The sequence below is a fragment of the Falco naumanni genome, chromosome Z (genome assembly GCF_017639655.2).
Source record: "Falco naumanni isolate bFalNau1 chromosome Z, bFalNau1.pat, whole genome shotgun sequence".
NCBI classification, from domain to species: Eukaryota; Metazoa; Chordata; class Aves; order Falconiformes; family Falconidae; genus Falco; species Falco naumanni.
This window is the reverse complement of record NC_054080.1, coordinates 64,601,887-64,622,516: the sequence shown is the minus strand read 5'-3', so window position 1 is coordinate 64,622,516 and position 20,630 is coordinate 64,601,887. Positions and strand designations below refer to the sequence as shown.

General features: G+C 42.5%; 2 protein-coding genes across 5 annotated transcripts in view; one reads left to right on the top strand and one right to left on the bottom strand.

Moving 5' to 3' along the window:
- The window catches only part of ERCC8 (ERCC excision repair 8, CSA ubiquitin ligase complex subunit), a 52,900-nt gene extending 51,390 nt beyond the window's left edge, over nucleotides 1–1,510 (bottom strand). For 2 of the 4 annotated variants that reach the window (XM_040580947.1, XM_040580950.1), the window contains exon 1: nucleotides 1,372–1,509. In XM_040580947.1, the coding sequence (XP_040436881.1) occupies nucleotides 1,372–1,448 (77 nt within the window). In that variant the 5' untranslated portion in view covers nucleotides 1,449–1,509. Of the gene's footprint in view, nucleotides 1–1,371 lie in introns of all 4 variants that reach the window. The other 2 variants (XM_040580951.1, XM_040580949.1) reach the window with 2 other exon arrangements.
- Nucleotides 1,511–1,640: 130 nt separating this feature from the next.
- The window catches only part of NDUFAF2 (NADH:ubiquinone oxidoreductase complex assembly factor 2), a 69,016-nt gene continuing 50,026 nt past the window's right edge, over nucleotides 1,641–20,630 (top strand). Inside the window, exon 1 of the mRNA XM_040580256.1 lies at nucleotides 1,641–1,860. Within this exon, the coding sequence (XP_040436190.1) occupies nucleotides 1,734–1,860 (127 nt within the window). The 5' untranslated portion in view covers nucleotides 1,641–1,733. The remainder of the gene's footprint in view (nucleotides 1,861–20,630) is intronic.

Sequence of the window (20,630 nt, the reverse complement as noted above, 5' to 3'; positions counted from 1 at the left end):
AACGCTGTAATCACCACCACAAATCTTTCCTGCTGATGGAGTTGAGTGACTGAACTGAGGTTGGCTTTATTGAGTTTATCTTTAAATATAGCTCCAAACCTGATTTTGTGATAATGAACAAATACTATCACATTGTTGTCCGTGATCCAGTGCACAGTGCCAAATCACACATAGAGTCGAGGTATTTCCAAGTTTCTCTTCTAGTTTGGGCAAAGTAGGGAGCTAGGTAGTAATCCACAAAAACTAGCTCCCTCTTAAGACATATTAAAATACTTCATACACTTCGAACAATTGTTTACAATTACATTTAGCCACACAATTCTCAGTGGTTCTTACAAGTCTTGTCTTCATTTAAGAGTAAAACATTCTTTTTTTTTCACAGCACATGTTCTGTGGGGGAGGGAGCTTCCTTTGTTTGAGGGTGAATCTTACAGTATGACAATTAGGACAGTTCACACATAGCTCAAGCAATTTTCTGTTTACTTAGCCTCATTAACTCCTGAGCTTATCTTGTTACTTCTTAGATTGATAGCTTGACATACTGTATCTATTACTTCTCCCAAGGCCCCATATTATTTGTAAGGATTAAACATCACCTGCTGATTTTCAAATTCTTTCTTGTTTTTCGCCACTTACACAGTCTGTCTAGATCTCAAGTCAAATATCGGGCTGGCCTTCTATTAACCACATGTCTGCAAGCCGGACAAGTACAACATTACAACCTTTAGCAAGAACATTAATAGTCGTCTCTATGCAGTTACCACTTCCCAGAAAAGCTGTTGGAAACCTAATGAAACGCTTGCGTCTGATTCTTCTGCAACCTGTCAACAGGCCGAGCTCAGAGAGAGAGGATTAACTGATGCAGGTGCACAAGCATCACGTGAACCTTGTTCCTATACGAAGCCGCATGCAAATCGAAACACCTGATAAAGCCGCTACGGTAAGAAGGGCATGAACACTGTCGTGCCGTTTACTGCCCTGTGCCTACCGAGCCTACCGAAACGCGGTTACTCAGCGCACCCCAAGGCTGCTAACCCACACACATGAGCAAAACCACCCCACCGGGAGCGCCCAAAGGAGGCACGGCAGGCACCCGGGAGCTCCTACCGGAGAGCCCGGGCCGGAGGCTACCTGCTCCACCGCTCCAGCTCCCCGGGCTCGGAGCAGACGGCGGGGCGGCGGCAGGGCAAGGCTCCGCTCCCCCGGCCACAGCGGTAGCGGTCCCAGGTCCCGCCTCAGAGCGGCCCACCTAGGGCCGGACAACGGCTCCCGGCAGGGCGAAGTGAGGGGCTTCTGCCCCGCCAGCCTAAGGCGGCCGCTCCGGGGCCTCCCCACACAGCGCGACCCGGCTCCGGTCCCGGCCCCCGCTACCTCCAGGTAGATGTGGTCCGGCGCAGCCGCACTGGATCGTCAATCCCGGCCTGACGCGCTAAGAGCAACCCCAGCATTGCACGACAGGCAGGCTGCTCACGGCCATGCCACCACCTTGGCCCAGGAGCGGCCAGGATTGGCTAGGGGCAGGCAGATCCCCGCCAATCGCGAGCGGCGTTGCTTTTCTGCCTGCCGCCGATGGGCGGGGACAGGGCGGGCGGATGCAGGCCAGTTGCGGGCAGGGCATCGGGCAGGGCGCGCGGCTGTGACGTAGCACGCAGGGGCGGGGCTCGAGACGCTGCCGGTGCGGGGCCCGTTGGTCGCGGCGACCTTGGCCGGCGGGAGCCCCGCGGCCTGCCGGGATGAGCCGGGCCGTGCAGGTGCTGCGCGCTCTGCGACTGCGGCTCTTCGGGCCCGCCAAGGAGCTGGTGGGCACCGATCAGTTCGGCAACAAGTACTACCGGGTGCCCAAACACGAGACCCGCGCAGGTGAGTGCGCAGTACTAAACCCGGGGGGAGGTTGGGGCCGCCTGCCGGCGCGGGCCGCGGCGAGCCGCCGGCGGGGGCCGTGGGCCCCGGGCCCCAGCGGAGCGCGGTGCTGCATGGCCGGTGACCGCGTTGCCGCTGTCCGATAGTCAGCGGGGCGGTTTGGTTGCTGCCGCCCAGATGCAAGAAACGAGCGACGTTAGGTGAGGGAAAAGGGTGCCGGTGCTGAGGGACCCGAGGGGTGTGTGTGTGGGGGGGGCGTTCTCTGCGGCTCGCTTCGAAAAACACTTTCGGTTTCTCGTTAGGCTGATGCTCTAATGCAAGAAAAAATCCTAAAGCCAGTCATCGAAAGAATTTAGAGTGACTAGCACCCTGCAGTAGGTAGGTAGGTAGGCAGGCAGACAGGCAGCAGTAAACAAATTGACTCTTCTTGATAATTCAGAGCACTTCTGCATATGTTTTTAAATGAATTGCTGTACGTATGCACACTACACTTCCAAGGAGAAATAGTTTTCTAGGTTTCTGTCTGCCTTCCAGGAGCCTGGGTGCTATTACAGCATGTCTTCAGATCATTATCTACAGATGCTATGCATATGCTGCACAGCTATGTATAATTTACTGAAGGCAACTTCCCTGAAGATGTCTTAAGAGCGCATGCTACAATATTTTACAGTCCTGTTACCTCTCCCTGCACAAGCTTCTATATCAGTTTGCTGTAATTCACATGTCTTTTGTGACTGCTTAAACTGGAGCATCCCCAAGCTGTGGAGACTTTCTGATTTATATTCTTGAATGTACAAAGAGAAGCAGAAAGTCTGAGACTGCAGTCATTTAAGTGAGATCCTTTCCTAAAAGGAAGGAAGGAAAGGGATGCACACCTTCCCTTCAGAAATATGTAATGTCTTCTGGAGTTATTTTGCCTTCAGATCAGTTCCCCTGACCTGTTTTTCTGGGCAACTTCATGAACAGCTGGTCATGACTTAAAGCAGTTCTGCTCAAACAAGTGTCTGGGAAGATGTGAACACCCTTTTTTCAGCAGTGTGTTTTTCCTCTAGGTTAATATGATGGTGGTCAGGCTTTCTGCATCTTGCTTTCAGCTTTTGGGCTTCTCATTGTTGGGGTTCATGGTGACTTTGAAGGATGTACGAAAAGGTTTGTCTTTTAACATGCACAAAGTAGTAAAAACTGTAGTAGAATTTATTGTGTGTGATTACTGCAGTGTCAGTCCTTATTTACCAGTAAAAATGACTTGTTTTATCAGAAATACGGATAGCCTTTCTCAATATTTGAATTTATGCTGGCAAGCCTTTCACAGTGAAGGTCATCTGATGAACTTTAAGGCAGATCTCTGTATTCAGAACTTAATTACACAGTAGTAGTAGTGCCAGTATGAGGGCAGAGGAGGTGGGACATAGCCATTCAACTCATCAGGAACATAGTATAAGAGGCTTTTAAAGTTAGTAATGAATTGAAATAGTTGTATCTCAGACAACGTTGTGGTAGCCTTTATGTTTCCCAGTTGTTCTTTGGATGAACTGTAGGTGAACTGAGTGTAACACTTCAGAGGTGAAGTTAGGCTGATTTTGCTTTGAACAGGGAGGGCTGTCTCTTAAATGCTCTGCAGCTGCAACTCTGGCTGGAGTCAGTAAGAACAGCACTTCTGTAAATCTTAAGGCTTTTGCACAGTAAGTCTTAGTGATACAGATAACACGAAGCTGGTCTACTGAATTATCAATACTCCTGTGTTATTGGATTTCCCTCTCCCATCCTTCCGCTTGTCTTACTTTCTTTGTCTTGATATGTTGAAAATTCTGCACTACTGGTTTGCACTGGTGCAAAGTTTTACTGCCATCAAAACAAGAGATCTTTTCTTCCCTCTTATTTTCTTTCACACTGCTCCTAACTTTTCACTGTCATTTATTTGACCTTCCTGTGAAAAACTTTGATAGAACAGTGGAATAAAATGACTTGATGAATACATTGCAAGCTAGAACTGGCACAGAAGTGGGAATGAAGAGGATGAGCTGTAAGGTAGCATAAGATTATACAAGATGTCTTGAAGTGAAGAGGTAGAACTTTTACAGTCTCTAAAACTTAATAACCGTATTTGTTGCAGCACAAACAAACTAGTAGGCTGCAACAAGGCTTTTACCATCGATCAGATTCTACTGTCCATGCTGTTTCTCCTTCCTCCAGAGGCCAGACCACACTACTGCTCCCCTGTCCAACCACCTATCCCACAATCCTCAGCGCTATTTAACTACTTAGTGGGAACAAGCTATCTGCACATTGTCCATGTCAATCTCGAGGCAAGGCCACAGCTGCATATTATCAATGCTAATCAACCCACTGCCTTCAGTCCTCTACAATTCCCTCTTTTTGTTTTTAACCAAAAAGGCCATGTCTGTCATCCACTGTAGGGCCCTTGGCAGGATATGTGGGAAGGCTGTTCAGGTTGAGTTAAGAAGGCACAAAGCTGCATCCAATTCAGGCTCTGTAGCAGGGTCACCCAGATGTTCTGACTCCCCTCTCAAGGTTTCTGTGGAACAGCTGGTATGTGATGTCCTCTTGTCAATTCTAGGATCTAAAACAGGCTTAACACACCTAGTGGGAAGCCACCATGGCCCTGCATCTGTGAAGACACAAGCATACCCTCTTCCCCAGGTAATTAAATCCCACGGGCCTGTCCATTTTCCTGTTTGTAGGTCTCGCGTTAAGACCTTTGCTTGGATAGGAGGATCTCCTCCCTGCAAAGACAAGAAACGTGAGATAATCACAGGACACCATTTCCCCATCGGCACAGTCAAATAATTCAATGTATACCCAGCTTTTCATAGACAAGCATGCAAAGTCTCAGAACCCATTCCTGCTTCTTGTTTTTCAAGTAGTAGCTTTAAAGTATGATGAACATGTTCCACAGTGGCTTGGGGAGTGTGGGATGCCAGTAACATGTTCCACCCCCCAAGAGGCAAGGAACTGGCCATGCATGCAGGTAAATATGCTGGCCCGTTGTCTGTCTTGAGACTCTTTGGAACCCTCAGAGCAGCCCAAGCCTGTCAAAGATGTGAAATGGCATCCAGAGCCTTCTCCCCAGTATGGGTCGATGCCCACACAACTTTTGAGAAGGTATCAACAGAGACATGAACATACTGTAAAAGACCAAAAGAAGGCACATCTGTGACGTCAGTTTGCCAGAAATCCAAGGACTGGTATCTGTGTGGATTGACCCCTTGTGGAAATGTCAGTCCAGGACCCAATCACTGACAAGCAGCGATGATGGATTTTGCATCCACAAAAGATATTTCAAATTGACAGACCAGTGCTTGAGCCCTTTGATGAAAAAATTGATGAGGCATGAGGGCCTGTTGTATCAGATCCAGCACTGGAGGAGTCCAAGCGGGAGCTGCAAGAGCATCAGCATGGGCATTTCCTTCACAGACGAATCCTTACAATCCAGTGTGACTGCAGATGTGCAAAATGTAATATCTATGTGTACGTTAGCCCACTATTACCCATAATGTTTTTAATTAAGAAAATCGTTGTTCTGAATTTACCTCCTTAAGCAGTGCACAGTCAATGTGTCATGCAACATCCACAACATAAGCAAGTCTGTAACAATGTTTACAGCACATCCAGAAAATTTTTTAAAGGTAACAATGACAGCACTAAGTTCAACCAATTGAGGTAATCACTTTAAGTGTATCTATTCTTGCCATTGAATCCCACCATACCAAGTGACTACTGCCTCTCCTGATTTCCCAGAACCATCCGTAAAGACTGTAGGGCCTTGCACTGGGCTATTTGCTGCCAGCAGCTCTTGAAGTATTTGTATGTCTGAATAAGTTTGTAACAATTTATGACTGCAAAGATAAGGATATTTGTCCCTTAAATCCTTCCAGAGCTAATTGAAACTGTAAACTGCTTGCCGAGCACCAGCTTACATAATTGTGTTCAATGGCAATTATCAGGTAACTGGGATGTTGGTCCATAACCTGAAGGCACCACATACGTCCTTTGGTGGTAATTTTTGATACTAGTTCGGTTTTGAGTGCTCACTGTCTTTGTGGTTGTACAGTTAAAAATAACCGTTCTAAGACATGTAGTGGATCCTGCCAGCACTCATTCCATTGGCCCAACAATCCCATGGGATGACAGTTAGCAATGACAAGATATAAACTTAGTGGAGTTTCTTAAGTCTACACGGTGTACCCTTTTTTGTTGCAGACCATTGGCCACCCTCTCTAGGGCTAAGGTGGCTTCTTTTGTTAGTGATTGGGGAGACATTAAATCAGTGTCACCCTTCAACAGATCAAAGAGTGGTTTCAGTTGTTCTGTTGTAAGGCCCCAGTATGGCCTTACCCAATTTGTGGTCCCTAATAATTTTTTGCAAATCATTTAGGGTTCTGACATTTACTCAGGGCTGGATAGACTGTGGCTCAAGTGTTTGATCTAGCACTTTATCTAGCAAGTATTTCCACAGGGCTTGTTGTTGAATCTTTTCTGGTGCTATACATAGCCCAAAGGTGTGGCCAACGACTGCTGCAAAACTGGATACACTTGTTGAAGTTTAGCCTTATTTGCAGCCGGTACATAATATAATCCATATAATGATAGCAATACACTTGTGGAAATTGTTCCTGTGTAGGTGATAACGCCTTTGCCACATACTGTTGACATATAGTAGGACTGTTCTTCATACCCTGCGGCAACACTGTCCATTGGCATTGGTTACAAGGAGTCATATTGTTTCTGCTAGGTATTGAAAAGCAAATTTACATTTATCAGCTTCATGTAAAGGAATACTGAAAAAACAATCTTTTAAATCAATTACCAAAATGTCTCAGTTTCGCAGGATCATCATTGAGGAAGGCACACCTGATTGCAGGGCTCCCCTTCCCTCCTTTACATCATTTACTTTCCTTAAATCTTGTAACGTGCCATTTGCCTGATTTCTTTTTTATCACAAACACAGGGGTATTCCAAGGACTATGGGAAAGTTCTAGGTGTCCTTGTGCTAATTGTTCTTCGACTAATTGTTGGACAGCTACACATTTCTCCTCAGGAAGGGGCCACCGTTCCACCCAAACAGGGGTATCTGTCTTCCAAGTCAAAGGCAGAGTAGGTCTTCATACACCCTCCATCACAGTGGCCCCTGTTAAAAACCCACCTGGGTACCAATGATAACTCCCCATTGTCCCAAAAAGTCTCATCCCCACAAACTCAGAGGGACATCAAGCATGAAGGGACAGATTGTTGCTGTCTGACCCTCAGGGTTTCAAACTTGCACCATAAACTGGCTCTGGACGCTCTGTGTCACACCACTCACTCCCGCCAGTATGGAATCTGCTGAGCAGACAGGCCAAGAGCAAGGCCAGATGTGCACAGATACAATAGTCACATCTGCTCCCATGTCAATCATTCTGGTCACCTGTATTGCAGAAGGAGTCCCTTGGCAAAGGTGATTTTACAGGTTAGAGTTGGTCGAACATTTTGTTTGCTCTGAGTCCAGAAAATTTATGGTGTTCCTGTCAAACCAAACACTTTTTTTGCCCCGGACTTTGTCATGGGCATAATTTAACTTGCTCCCGGAAAGGAATTAATTGTGCAATCTGGCTACCTTCAGGAACTGACACGGGGAGGGGGCATGGGGGTCCACACCATTGCTTGAATCTGACCCACATAATCAGCATCAATGACTCCTGGTAAGACAAACCTTGTAACGTTACACTAGAACGTCCAAGCAACAGCACACGCATTTTATTGCCGATGGGTCGCACAGCATTCACTGGGACCTTATGTACTTTATCATCCTCTGTTGGGATGGCAGCTGCTGTGGTAACATCCAGTCCGGCGCTCCCTGAAGTTCAGGTTGTGAGTTGGCTGCATAAGCCTGGAATTGTTGAGGAGGATTCATTTGTATCATCATGTGGTTCCTCCGTTTCCCTGCTTTCTGTTGCCACCTGCAAGTAACTGAGTGTTAAACTGAGATCTACAGTATTTTGCAAAATGCCCTGGTTTGTTACATCGACGGCATGCCAAACCAGAGCCATCAGCCCTTCCCAGCCTCGATGTCTTTGGACAGTCCTCCTTTAGGTGACCTTCTTGCCCATCTGTGACAGCAGTGGATGACCCTGACTGCATCAACAAAGGTCTTTGCCAGACACTCTGTTTGGAAGGCAGCGGTTCCTACCTTCCCACATACGTCCATTAATTCTACTAAAGCGGGATTACGGTTCGCCATGCCTGAAATCACCTTTCTACAATCCTCATTCGCATTGTCCTTAGCTAACTGAACTAACAATGCTTCCTTAGCTGCCCCGTTCTGTATTTGCTTATCCAAGGCGTCTCTCAGCCTGTCCAGTAATGACACATATCCCTCACGTGGACCTTGTTTTATTGTGGTCCATGACTGTTGTGGAGTGCCATGATCTGGGACCCGCAATAAAGCTTGCAGAGCTAACTCTTTTCCCCGCTGCAGGGCTAAAGGGTGTAAGCGAGCTTGTAACTGAGGAGAGTTAACTGGAGCCTCCCGCATCAATTGTGGAATCCTTGCCCCAAAATGTGGGTCATCCTGGGGGTATTCTAAATTCATCAATGATTGCTCATTTGCCAGGCGTCTCCAATTTGACTCAAACATTAACATTTGCATAGGGGTCAATATAATTTGCGCAATCGTATGGCAATCATAAGCAGTAGGCTCTGATTGATAAGACTACATAACAATGATTGAGCGTAGGGTGAGCCTATTCCATACTGTATACAGGTTGATCTTAATTCTTTTATCACTCCCAGTTGAAAGGTTCCCACACGGGGGGAGCATTACCCTCCCTTCAAAGCACTGGGCAGGCTAACACCCTGCCCCTCATGGCGGCTGCAGCACTGATATCCCCTTCTGCGAGTGCTTGCTCCTGTATCTTTTTCCAGAATTTGGCAGGATCTGTTCCCTATGCTGTAATTTGTGCTGGTTGTTGAACATGACCCGAGATCTCTGATAAACCTATTCACAGGTGGCTCTGGATCACAGTTAGGCAATGGGACAATGATCTCCCTGCCACCTCAAAGGGAACCGCCTGCCTGCTTGACCGGCACCGCTCTGCTCCTCCTGCTGGCTCCGACTGCCTGAATCAGGCGACGGCAGAGAATCTGATGGTGCCGAAGGTACCTTACTGGGTGGGCATCATCTCTGCAACCAGGGATGTGGCTATTTCAACTGCAGCCTTTGTCTCCCTGTCCACTTTGGATTGTTTTAGTAAATCTAAGACCAATCTCCATGTTGTCAATGACACTGTAGCAATTTTGTCCCCTCTTGTGGCAACCCCAAAAAATTTGTACCTTTCCAGCGCTTTGCCATATCTGAATGCTGGAGACATTTTTCACCGTAACTGGCAAATCATTCCTTTTACACCACCCCAGCAGAGTTCTTATTGCCGTCTCATCATACTTTATGCCTGTATTTTTCAAATATGTCTTATTACCATTGTTAATATAGGGTTTGTCTCTCTGTCCACTTCTGATTGTTCTAGCAAATCTATGATCAATCTCCATGTTGTTAATGAGGCTGTAGCAATTTTGTCTGCCCTTGAGGCAGCCTCAAAAAGTACCTTTCCGACGCTTTGCTGTGGCTGAACACTGAAAATCTTTTTCACCATAGCTGGCAAATCATACATTTTACACCACACTAGCAGAATTCTTAATGTCATTTTATCATGTTTTACACCTCTTTTTCCCAATATATCCATAAGCATTGCAAATACTGTCTTTTTTGTCTCCCTGTCCACTTTTAATTGTTCTAGTTAGTCTAAGACTAATCTCCAGGTTGTTAGCGATGTTGTTGCAATTTTATCCCCCCTCAAGGCAGCCTCAAAAAGTAATTTTCCAGCATTTTGCCATGTCTGAACACTGGAGACATTTTTCAGCGTAACTAGCACATCATTTACTTTGCATCATCCTAGCAAAGTTCTTATTGCCTTCTTGTTATACTTTATGCTTCTTTTTTCAAATATATCTATAAGCTTTGTTAACATAGGATTTTCTTCTTCTGCACCCATACCAATTAGTCCCCATCTACACTGGGCACCAAAAGTCGCAATTAAGTTAAGATGGACAGCAAATATTGCAATACACCCATATCAATTAGTTGTTAACAGCTCATCTCTCTCAGTGTCTGTTATGGGTTGCAGGTTTTCCCAGTTGCCTCAACTACATTGGGTACCAGTTGTTGTAGTCAGAGTCCAAATCAGCCTCACACGGGGCACCAGTTGTTGCAGCACAAACAAACTAGTAAGCTGCAACAAGGCTTTACCATCAATCAGATTCTACTGTCCATGCTGTTTCACCTTCCTCCAGAGGCTCCTCCACCATCCAACCACATATCCCACCATCCTCAGTGCTATTTAATTGCTTAGCAGGAGAGCTACAGCTGCACTTCATCCATGTGAATCAACCCACTGCCTTCAAGGCAAGGCCACAGCTGCATATTGTCAATGTTAATCAACCCACTGCCTTCAGTCCTCTACACTTATTTACCTCAGTTTTCCTCTGCCTTGTAGTAGTTTGCTATTAATCTTTCCAATTCTTCTCATCTGACCCAGTCAAATGCATATTATCTGGGAAAAATTACATGTTTTAAAGAAATACTAAAAAACAGAATAAGAAAAAAATACCTGGCAAAGGGCTAATCTGTTCACTCTTCCCATGCTTCTCTTCTGTCTTTGGAGTGAAAGTAAGGGAAGGGTTATTACAATTTAGCTTTACGAACTGAAATTCGAGATACTTAAAGGTAATGCCACATCTTAAATGTGTTCATTCCTAGCCGGTGTATTCTCTCTTATTGTCATTTTTTCAATGTAACTGGAGAGTGCCTATGGAAAATGTTACTACTAGAATTCTGTGTGGAAATACTACTTCTGAAAATTCTATTTTGTCTTTAATTCACTGATGTATGTTTGACACTGTGCACTAGTTGTGGCTTTAGATGATCTAAAAAAACACTAACTCCCAGCATCAGCGGATTGAAAGAACTCTGAAAGAAGTAAGCAGGACAAAGAAGAAAGTGATAGTAAAGCTTTTTCATGGAAGGGTTCAAACTTTGCTTTTTATTCTGTTGATTTGTCCTGTGTTACATTAATTGATCGGACTCAGTCAGACACACTTGACCATGTGATGTCACAATGTAACATCGTTCCAGAGGGAAGTAGGTAGAATGAAAACAGTTTCAGGAAAAGAGACTTCAATGAATTCAGAAAACAGACAGGAGATATCCTTTGAATGTCTAAAAAGAAGAGGTATGTAGAATAATTTGTACCTCTACCTCCTCCAACTGTTAAAGGCACAAGTACAAATTACCCTAATGTGGATGAATGCTCGGAAGTATAGCAATAAATTAACCTGGCCAAATCATGAGTTTTTAGTGACCTCAAAAGACAAAAACCTTCCATGAGTCAGGTTAACTGGCAGGAATGCTGAAGAAATAGAGGAACAAGTAATAACTCATAAGTATATTCACAAGATACTGAGTCAAAACTTAACGTGAAATAGTTGATTTGACAAGATAGGTTTGTATCAAAATTGTTTCCTGGGTGGACAGTACTTAAGTGTTTTTAGACTTTTTTGTGTGCAAAATTTAGAATTGTGGATTGTGAATTTGCTACATGGATGCATAGCAGGTTGGAAACTGGTCTTGGAATAGTCAGAAATGTTTCCCTGACAGCTGGAGGGGAGTATCCAGAGGAACCCACCAACTGTCTGTCGAAGTTCAGAACTGCTCAAAGTTTTTATTGCAATTTGGATAAAGAACAACAAAGTATTTTTATTACATTTGCAGGTCAGACTGTGCACGACGAAAATGACAGCAGCTGTGAGCAGGTCAGCTGTCACACAGTTTTAGCTGGGGGATCAGCTGGGATCAAGCCATGCATATTTCTAAACAAAGAGCATATATAATGTAGTGGTTAGTGGGTTCTGAGAACATGGATCTACACAACTGACAGGTTTTCTGTAGTACAGCATGTATTGTATTAGTACTGTCATAAATTTCAACTTTTTCATGAATATTTATTGTTGTTATTTGAAGATGCATTCTTACCTGAACTTAGCCAGCCTCATGTGGCAGTCTTTTGCTACTTTGGGTTACTTGAATGTAGGAGGTTCTATATCTGTTAAATTTCCTCACCCACTGGTGACTCATTTCCACTGTAATTTGTACTTTTACTTCTGTGGATGAATATCCTTGTGGTGTCAGCAGCGAAAAGATACTAGATTTGTTCTTATTCCGGAGCAGGAAAGTATACCAGTCCTCCCTCAGGTTCATGCTGCCTTGTGTCAGTTCATTCTGGTGCTAGTGATGTGGTTGCAGGTGTTACACCCACTACCTTGGGTGGTGGTAACTAACTTGCTCGCACCTTACAGTTTTGAAGAGCATACTATGCTGGTCACACTTGTATACAACACATTTACAAAGAAGTTTAAAGATATGAGATGGGGGGGGAAATCTTAAGTCTATAGAAAATAAAATGTACACATGCAGAAAAGTATTGAAGGTCAGTTTTTAAAGAAATTAGAAATTTTAAGTGTGGAAGAAGCAGTGTTCTCTTTTTAAGTGTTGGAGAGCTTTATTGGTTGTACATCAGGAAAATCTGGAGCATATGTAGTTCAAATCAAACCCTGTGACCTAGCCATATAGAGACTAGTACAGGATGGGAACTGTAGTACTGGAGAAAAAATGAGTTGTAGAAGAAGCTTTGTAGAGACGCTCAGCTGTTGTGTACAGGTTCCACTGCAAGGTCACTGTAGTCTGTGTCTGTACCATGCTTTGCTGTCCTCCAGACTTGGGGAGGACTGTGTAGCTCTCAGCACAGTGCCAGGCCCAGTGTGCTTTATCCCTTTGTACTATATGTAAGCAAATCAGCTCTTGTGGAAAGACAGTGCAGAACAGACAGCTGCTGCTTCCTCTTTCATGTCTTAGATATGGGAGGTCTATCAGGACCAGGCTAGGCTTTGTTTCAGACCAGCAGGGAGATCCCACCTTCAGCTAGAGGTGAGGACAGATGACATAGGTAGTATTTAGCCCTTGTACTTCAATCAGTAGCTGGCTAACAACTTGGGCTTGACAGGCGTTTAGGATAGAAATACATGGAGCCTATGATGCAAAGAATTCATGTTTAGTTTCTTTCACAGTTGTGACTTGCACTCTTCTACACTCAGTCTAGAGTCCAGAGCACTCTTGGACCCTTGGTGGCGTGTCTACATTAGTCAGAAATAGTAGGAGCAGATCAGTGGATCCAAGTGGTTAACATTCAGCTTCCTCACACCTCCATCACATGTGATTCTGAGAGTTTACTTCAGATTAAATTTAGTCTGTTTCCGAGGACTAAACATCTGCATATGTGTAGTTTGAAGATCTCAAAAAGGTAAAAAAGCATTAGGTAAATACTACAGGTATGGCTTTCAAATAGCCTTGGCACCTACTATCCTGTTAGTTTTTGAAATGTTTTATAAGTGAGGATTTCTTCTTAAAAAAAGCAATTCATGCACACATATACTACTTAGAGATCCAAATCAGCATGCGGTAAATAGAAGCAGCATGAGATTTACTACAAAACCACACTTGCTTTGAATCAGGTCACTACTGCAGACATAGTGTCACAAATATCCTAAATGCTGGAATGTCAGGGTCAAACTTGAGATGTAGCTACTGTACCCTGAGACCACCTTTACCTGTTTGTAGTCACAGGAAAATTAACTTACATTCCTGATTTTGACTGTCTCTGAATATTTAGATTATTAGAAGAGCTAGCAATCTGTATGTATTTCGTTGTGATGCAGGGAATCGTGGAGAAATAAGCACTGGTATCAGCTGTCAGTGACATGCAAAGGTGCTGATTTTAACAGGTTTTTGCCTTATTTTAAAAAGGTCTAATGAGTAATGGGAAAAAGATGTGAGCTTGCAGGGGTATCATGATTCTCCTGGGTGAATACAGGAAGGACTGGCTCTTTGGAGAGGAAGAGAAGGAAGATGTAATACTGAGTTGTTTGAGCCTGTTGTGTCTTGAAAGAGTGAAAGTGAGCGTTCAAAGGCCCTAGACAGTAAAAATGAGAAGTTAATAGATTCAATGAAGAGAGTAATTGCTAGAAATTAGAAAAGGAGTTAAGGAAAATTTGAGTGTCAATACAGAGGCAAAGGACCCTGAAAAAGGAACGGTTCTGCCAACAGGAATACAGAAGAATTCAGAATTATGCTAGTTAATTTTCTGAAAATACGGTACTTCAGACACAGTGGGACTCAAGGTATGTTGTTTAACATTTATCAGGGACTCTTAGTTTCAAGTGTGAAGAAACTGTCTCTTCAAAGTTAAGTCAAATCTTCAGCACTATGTGAGGTAGGCTTATTTGGAAGAAAAGATGCCATCTGTATTTAATGACATTCTACAAGTACTATTTTTTTACAAGATTACCTTAAAGTGTTGACAGTGATTTAATAGTACACCACCACCATGCTTGTTGTAAGAGGAACATCTGGCATAACTCATTAATTCTGAGATGACTCTTCAGTTGCCAGTCCTGAAACTGGAAGTGATAGAAGATGGGAATAAAAAGACTGGATTTATCAATGTAATGCATTTAGTTTTCTTATTGTATAACATACTGTCAGGGCATTACCATAGCTTTTCTACATGATGAATTGTTCTTGCTGCAGAACATGGAGTGATACTTAAAATGTTCATTTTTTTTAAATTACAAACCACATTTTTCACACAGCATTTATTACAACCAAATATATCTTAAAGGAAATGGCCAATTGCCATTTTCCATAGGAAATAACTTATAAATCCTATAATAACCAATTCATTTTAAAAAATCAGGAAGATAGGAGGCATTAAATATGTAAGACTTGGTACATATTTTTCATATTGTCTAAAGGCTGATTAATAAGCAGCTTGTATTTAAACTTTTCCAATATCTTCATTTGTAGTCTCATCTGTTTTAGTGAGTATGAGTTAAAATGAGCACTCTGAAATTCCAGTACATGGAAGGATTTTGTAAGAACAGTAGATCAGCAACAAGAGAGTTGTTTCTTTAAAAGACATGTGTCAGTGCTGGAAGTGTGGCTTCAGTTTTAAGGTTTTGTTGCAGAAACAGCAGACTCAGGTTTAACTTGACTTGGGGCTCAGCTTACCAGGTGCAGCTGGAAAAAGCCCAAAGCATTATGTATTCCATAGGTTTTTATATGTTGCATAAACTGCATTGGGGGGCATATGTGGCCTGAGCCTGTGATGACAGGAGATTTAAGAAGGAAGCTGGCAAGCAAAATGTTTCTCAATACTCTTATAAATACTGTCTGAAACAAAAGTGGTATTACCAAGTTTCAGTTGTAAATTTTGTGGCTAACAATTGAGTGCAAGCAGTGACTTTCTGTGGGAAATCACTTGCTCATGTGAAATGCCCACTCAGGTTTGTGTAGAAGGCCTCTGTCTTGTGAACTCTCCTCTGAAGAAGCCAGAAATGTGCAAATAAGACAGAATTTGTCAGAGGAAGGAATAGTTAAGTGTTCAACTGCAGGAGATACATAGAGTGTCCTACATCTTACTGAAACAAGAATAACTGCTTTTTTTAATGACAGAAAAAAATTATGGTTCTTTAGAGATTAAAGGAGTCTTCTGATTGTTTTTGTAGCTACTTGCTTTCTGTTTTAGATAATAGCCTGTTGCCTTCCTGTGCCTTGGAAGTATAACTTTTACTTTTCTACAAAATTTGCTGTCAAATAAGTTTTTATATTGAAAGCTAGACTGAAACATTTCTGTAATACTTTTTAAAGAACAGGATAGAGTGGGAGGAACGACATCATCTCTCCGAAGTGTGTCTTCTGAGGTTAGAGCTATGGTTTTCTTTTGACTCTGAATTTCTTACTAAGAGGAATGAAATCTGAGGAAGAGGCAGAAACTGTTTCTGATTGTATGAAGCATTCATGAACTGATTGTCAGGTGTTTCAGGTAAATTGTGCAGAAATGACTGAAGAAAAAAGTTTTGCAAGCATTTTTTCAGGTGTTAGTGGAAAGCTAATAAACTTTTAGTTTTACATGTCTAATGTTAAGATACTAAAGAAGCATAGAATTATTATTTTGATTAATGAATGCAAACACAGATTTTAAAAGACTTAATTATTTTGGATGTGGAAAAAAAGTGTGTTGAGAAAGTGGAGGTTTTTTTCCGCATAGGGAGTTTTTATTGATTCGTACTCTTATGTGGAGGCATGACAGAACAGCGATCTGTCAGTAGCAGCTTTGTCCAGACGGCGGCAATGTTGTTTCAGAAACGGTGGGTACTAGGGACTCGATGAATATTTCTTTCCGATGAGACTACATAACAGAGAAATCTAGCTCTAAAATAATTGTGTGTATGTGTGTTTGTACAGAAATAAAACTTGCATTGCAGGCTGCTAGCTTCTGGGATGGTAATCCTGGAATGACAAAATTGCTTTTCAGTCTGAGTGATACATTATGCAGCAAAGCAATTACACTGTGAAGAGCTCACTGCAGATTATAAAAACATTAATATTTGAAAAACAGTGTTTGGGTGTAGTGATATGTTTTTCCTTCAGCTGCCAGAAGTGAACTGGCAACAGGCATGGTATGTTAATTTTACTGACTTGGAAACCAGGAATGGTAATAAGTAGTCATATGGGCAGGCAGTAACTTGTATGTTATCTGTTCCTATGGCCAGATGTGATCTTCAGTATGTACATTAATATTCATCTGAGATGCTGAACTTGTTGAATTTTGCCTTCTAGTATAAAGTTTTATATACTGTACATTTGTTACTTTTTGTGAGTTTGCTTTGAGAACCTGTTTTGACTCTTTCAGTAGAGGTGTGTGGTGGGGTGGTGGTTTGGGTGGGTTGCGTTTAGTTGAGGTCTGTTTGATGGCCAAAAAATCAGATAGTAAAAATAAACCCCAAACCAAAAACCCAAGCAAACACCAGATAAAAAAACCTTTCCTTGTGTTCATAGCTTTCCTTTACAGTGTAGAGAGAAAGAAACAGTATAGTACTGGACAGATACGTGTTTTCAATAGATGAAATATTCTTAACTGATTTCGTTAATCGTGCTGATTTAAGGAGCTGCCACCTTCAGGGTTCAGAATAACAGCCCTTTTAGTGGTTGTTACAAATATGTTTCATTAGGCCTATCTTTTCTAAGAGTTAAAGTAAGTATGGGGTACATGTGCTGTCTTGATGGAGTTGCTTACACTTTGTTTTCCTACCTGTATATTAAAAAGAAATAACTTACAGGTGAACCTGCTCTGGGTTCACAGTGGCAGGAGGAGGATGGGCTCTCCCAAAAATAGAGCTTTCTTGCTTTCCTGTGAAACTGTCAGTCATCTTGCCCATATTTCGTCTTTAGAATATGATCACTAGAGCTATGAGTATGTTGCAAACATGACCATTGTATCTATCAGGATTGTTGGCATATCATCATACCTGCTTTATGGCTACATTCTCTTACTTTTAGTTTTATTATCTTGAAATATAAGGAGAATTCAACTTTTATTCTGGATCCAAAGGAAAAAAAATCCATCACTAATATGTATAAGGACAACAAATTACCTACTCTGTATAAAGCTTTAGGGTTTGAAATTGTATTGGCAAACTAAAGGACAGATTTAACATAGAAGCAACTGGAAGTGTGTCTGGTAGCTGGTACAGGAAACATTCTTCTAGTATGTCTGTGTAATTAATTTTGGCTCATGATTTATGTGAATTTGGGTTAACAAGATTAGTATATCTTTTTATTTAGAAATTCCATGCTGTAAAATAAGACTAGAAAGAAAATTAAAGCAATTGAATAAAAATGGTGGGGCTACGTTATTATTTTTAAAAAGAGGACAGAATAGGAAGATAAAATGCTGAACAAAAGAGTGCAGATGGGAAACTGTAGTAAAAGAGAGGTTAAATAAAAGGAGCTGAGGAAGGCTGGCATGCTACCCTGTGGGCCACTGTAACCTTTTCAGTTTCTCCTGAAGAATAGAAAAGGTGGTTAGGCATTAGGTTTGACTTCTGCTTTGTACAATAAGTTTTTTGTGTTCTTTGTAGATCGTTAAAATACCAAATAAAGTTTCTGTCATAAGAGGCTTGATAGTGTTAAGGTCAGATTTGCAGAGATAAGAACTACTTTCCTCTGAGGAGAGGGAAGAATCAGTTTCATGCTCTGCCTCTGGGTACAGGAGTTGCACAGAAGGGAACAATAAAAAAATTATTGTGACAGTTTGAGGGAATGGAGATGGTGAAGTAAGGAGGTAAGATCTTAATTTCTAGGTGTCCCTTGTTTATGGCTATGTGCATATGAAATGCAACATGTTGTCATTTCACCCTTCTTGAAGTGAAGGACCAATTTGACTGGCCCATCTAGATAACCTGGAGGCACCATCAAGGGGAACTACAATCAATATGAAATTTGCTTCTGATGAGGAGAGGTCAAAGAAAGGCTGGATTCTGCCAGACTTCTGCAGGCAGTGGTCAGTGCTGTAGGAATTAAAAATGTCACAAGCTTTGCAACTCAGGAGGCACATGGATGGTGCTAATAGCATTTAGAACTTAACCACTGTTAGCATATGAAATAATCAAGGGGATAGTTTTAGAAATAAGTTGTGGTTATTATTTTACCTGTCTGGGATAATTTATTTTTTTTTTCTCAGTGTAACAGTTTCGTATCTTTGTAAGAGTTTCTCAGATGAAATAGAGACATTTGTCATGCTATGATACTTGATATTGTTATATGGATATTTTGTCACAAAAAAAAAAGAAGCTTGCTTAGTTCATTCCTGATTTGAGAACCTAGAACACGCATCTGTAAGCAAATCGTGGCATTGCCTCAGTGTGATGCACCAAAATTTCCTAGGTTGTTCTTGAAATAATTAAGTGGGCAAATTACAGGTAGTTCATGGAATCAGCTGGTTTTGTGACATTTCTGTCATCTGGGATCAAAAAGACCTGCTGTGTAAGCAGTTTCTGAGCCAAAGCTGGAAAATGGGCACCTCCTGGTTTTGGGTCTCACCCAGATATGTAATAGTATGGGATAAAGTCCAGAAAACTGGAGCTACAATCTCTTGTGAACTTGAAGGTGAAATGAGGTTGACTCAATTGATTCACATAAGTTTGCTGTTGCTGAGAGGTCTTGTTTTAATTCAACACTGTAGAAAAAGTTGAGCAAATGTAGAAAAAGTGGTCCCATGAGCTATGAAGCTGGGACAAGGGAGGAAGGTGGAACCTTTGAGGTAAAAGTGGTGTGGGAGGTTGGTTACTCTGGGTGGGGAATGTAAGAGACTTGCCAGTGGAACACATCAGTCCTCACATAGCTTAATCTTCAGCGCCTTTATAGGATTGCCTGTGAGATTCTGATCTTTGTTTTGTGTTAGAGCAAAACATGGGTCATTTATGTGAGGAAGAAGTGGTACTGTTTGCTGAAATAAGTTTAGTGTGATTCGATGTTATGATCACAGGTTTTTGGCAGCTATACTAAACATCTTTCCAGTCCTGTAAGAAGCCATATAAGCCTGTCACAGAAGAGAAGATTGCCAAATTGAGGGTTTAAACAGGTTTTATAAAAAGTTTCTGTCAGTGGAATGGTTACTAATATTTGACTTGGAGACCTTTGATCCAGCTGAAGGTATGGTCTGTGCAGATCACATAGGATGGTAAAGGTAATGCTTCTGAGGAGCTTCTTGTCGATTTCAGGCCAGGACTTTCCTCTGAGAGGGCGAAGGAGGTACAAAGGCCCAGTTTCTGTGGAGGTTGTATTTATTTTTAGACTTTTGCAAGAGCCACAGTATTCCTGAGTGTGATTAACTCTGTCACTCTTGTCCTCTGAAACAGGAATATAGGCAGGCTCTCAAAGAGGAGTAATTAGTTTTATCTGGTTTCTCTGTTCCAATGTGGAACAAAGCAGTTCAGTACAGTCCGTAACTGACCTAGTCTTTTCCATGTCCTTTGACTGTTCACATCTTACCCTCAGTAACAGGAAGGTGGCTATTCCATATCAGGGTTAGAGACTTTGAATGCTGTTGTGGTTTAACCTCGGCTGGTAATTAAGTACCACACAGCTGCTTGCTCACTCCCCCTTACCCAGAGGATGGAGAGGAGAGTTGGAAAGGAATGTAAAACTCGAGGGTTGAGATAAGAACAATTTAATAATTGAAATAAAATAAAAATGAAAGAACAATAACAACAATGATGGCAATAACAATTACAATGAAAAGGGGGAGGGAAATAATAAAATCCAGAGGGAAAGGAAGAAAGGAACACACGGTGCAGCTGCTCACCACCGGCTGACCGATGCCCGGCCAGTCCCCAGGCAACAACCTGCCCACCATGGCCAGCCCCCCCTCCCCCCTGGTATATATACCAGGCGTGACGCCCCATGGTATGGGATACCCCTTTGGCTAGTTGGGGTCAGCCAGCCTGGCTGTGTCCCCTCCCCGTTCCTTGTGCCCCTCCAGCCTTTTCACTGACAGGCCTGAGGAACTGAAAAGTCTCACACCAAAGCCAAAACACAGCACCACACTAGCTCCTAAGAGAGTAATTAACCCTATCCCAGCTGAAACCAGGACAGATGCCTAACCACAACAGCCTACCCAGAATAGTCTTAATGTACCAGAAAACCAGCAAGAAATCTGCTAGTTGGGTAGGTCACATAGTCACAAACTAGTTGTTCTATATTTGCTTTGCTTTAATAATGCTGAGGCAGCTGGTGAGCAGACAGTTCAAGTAAGGAACAAACATGG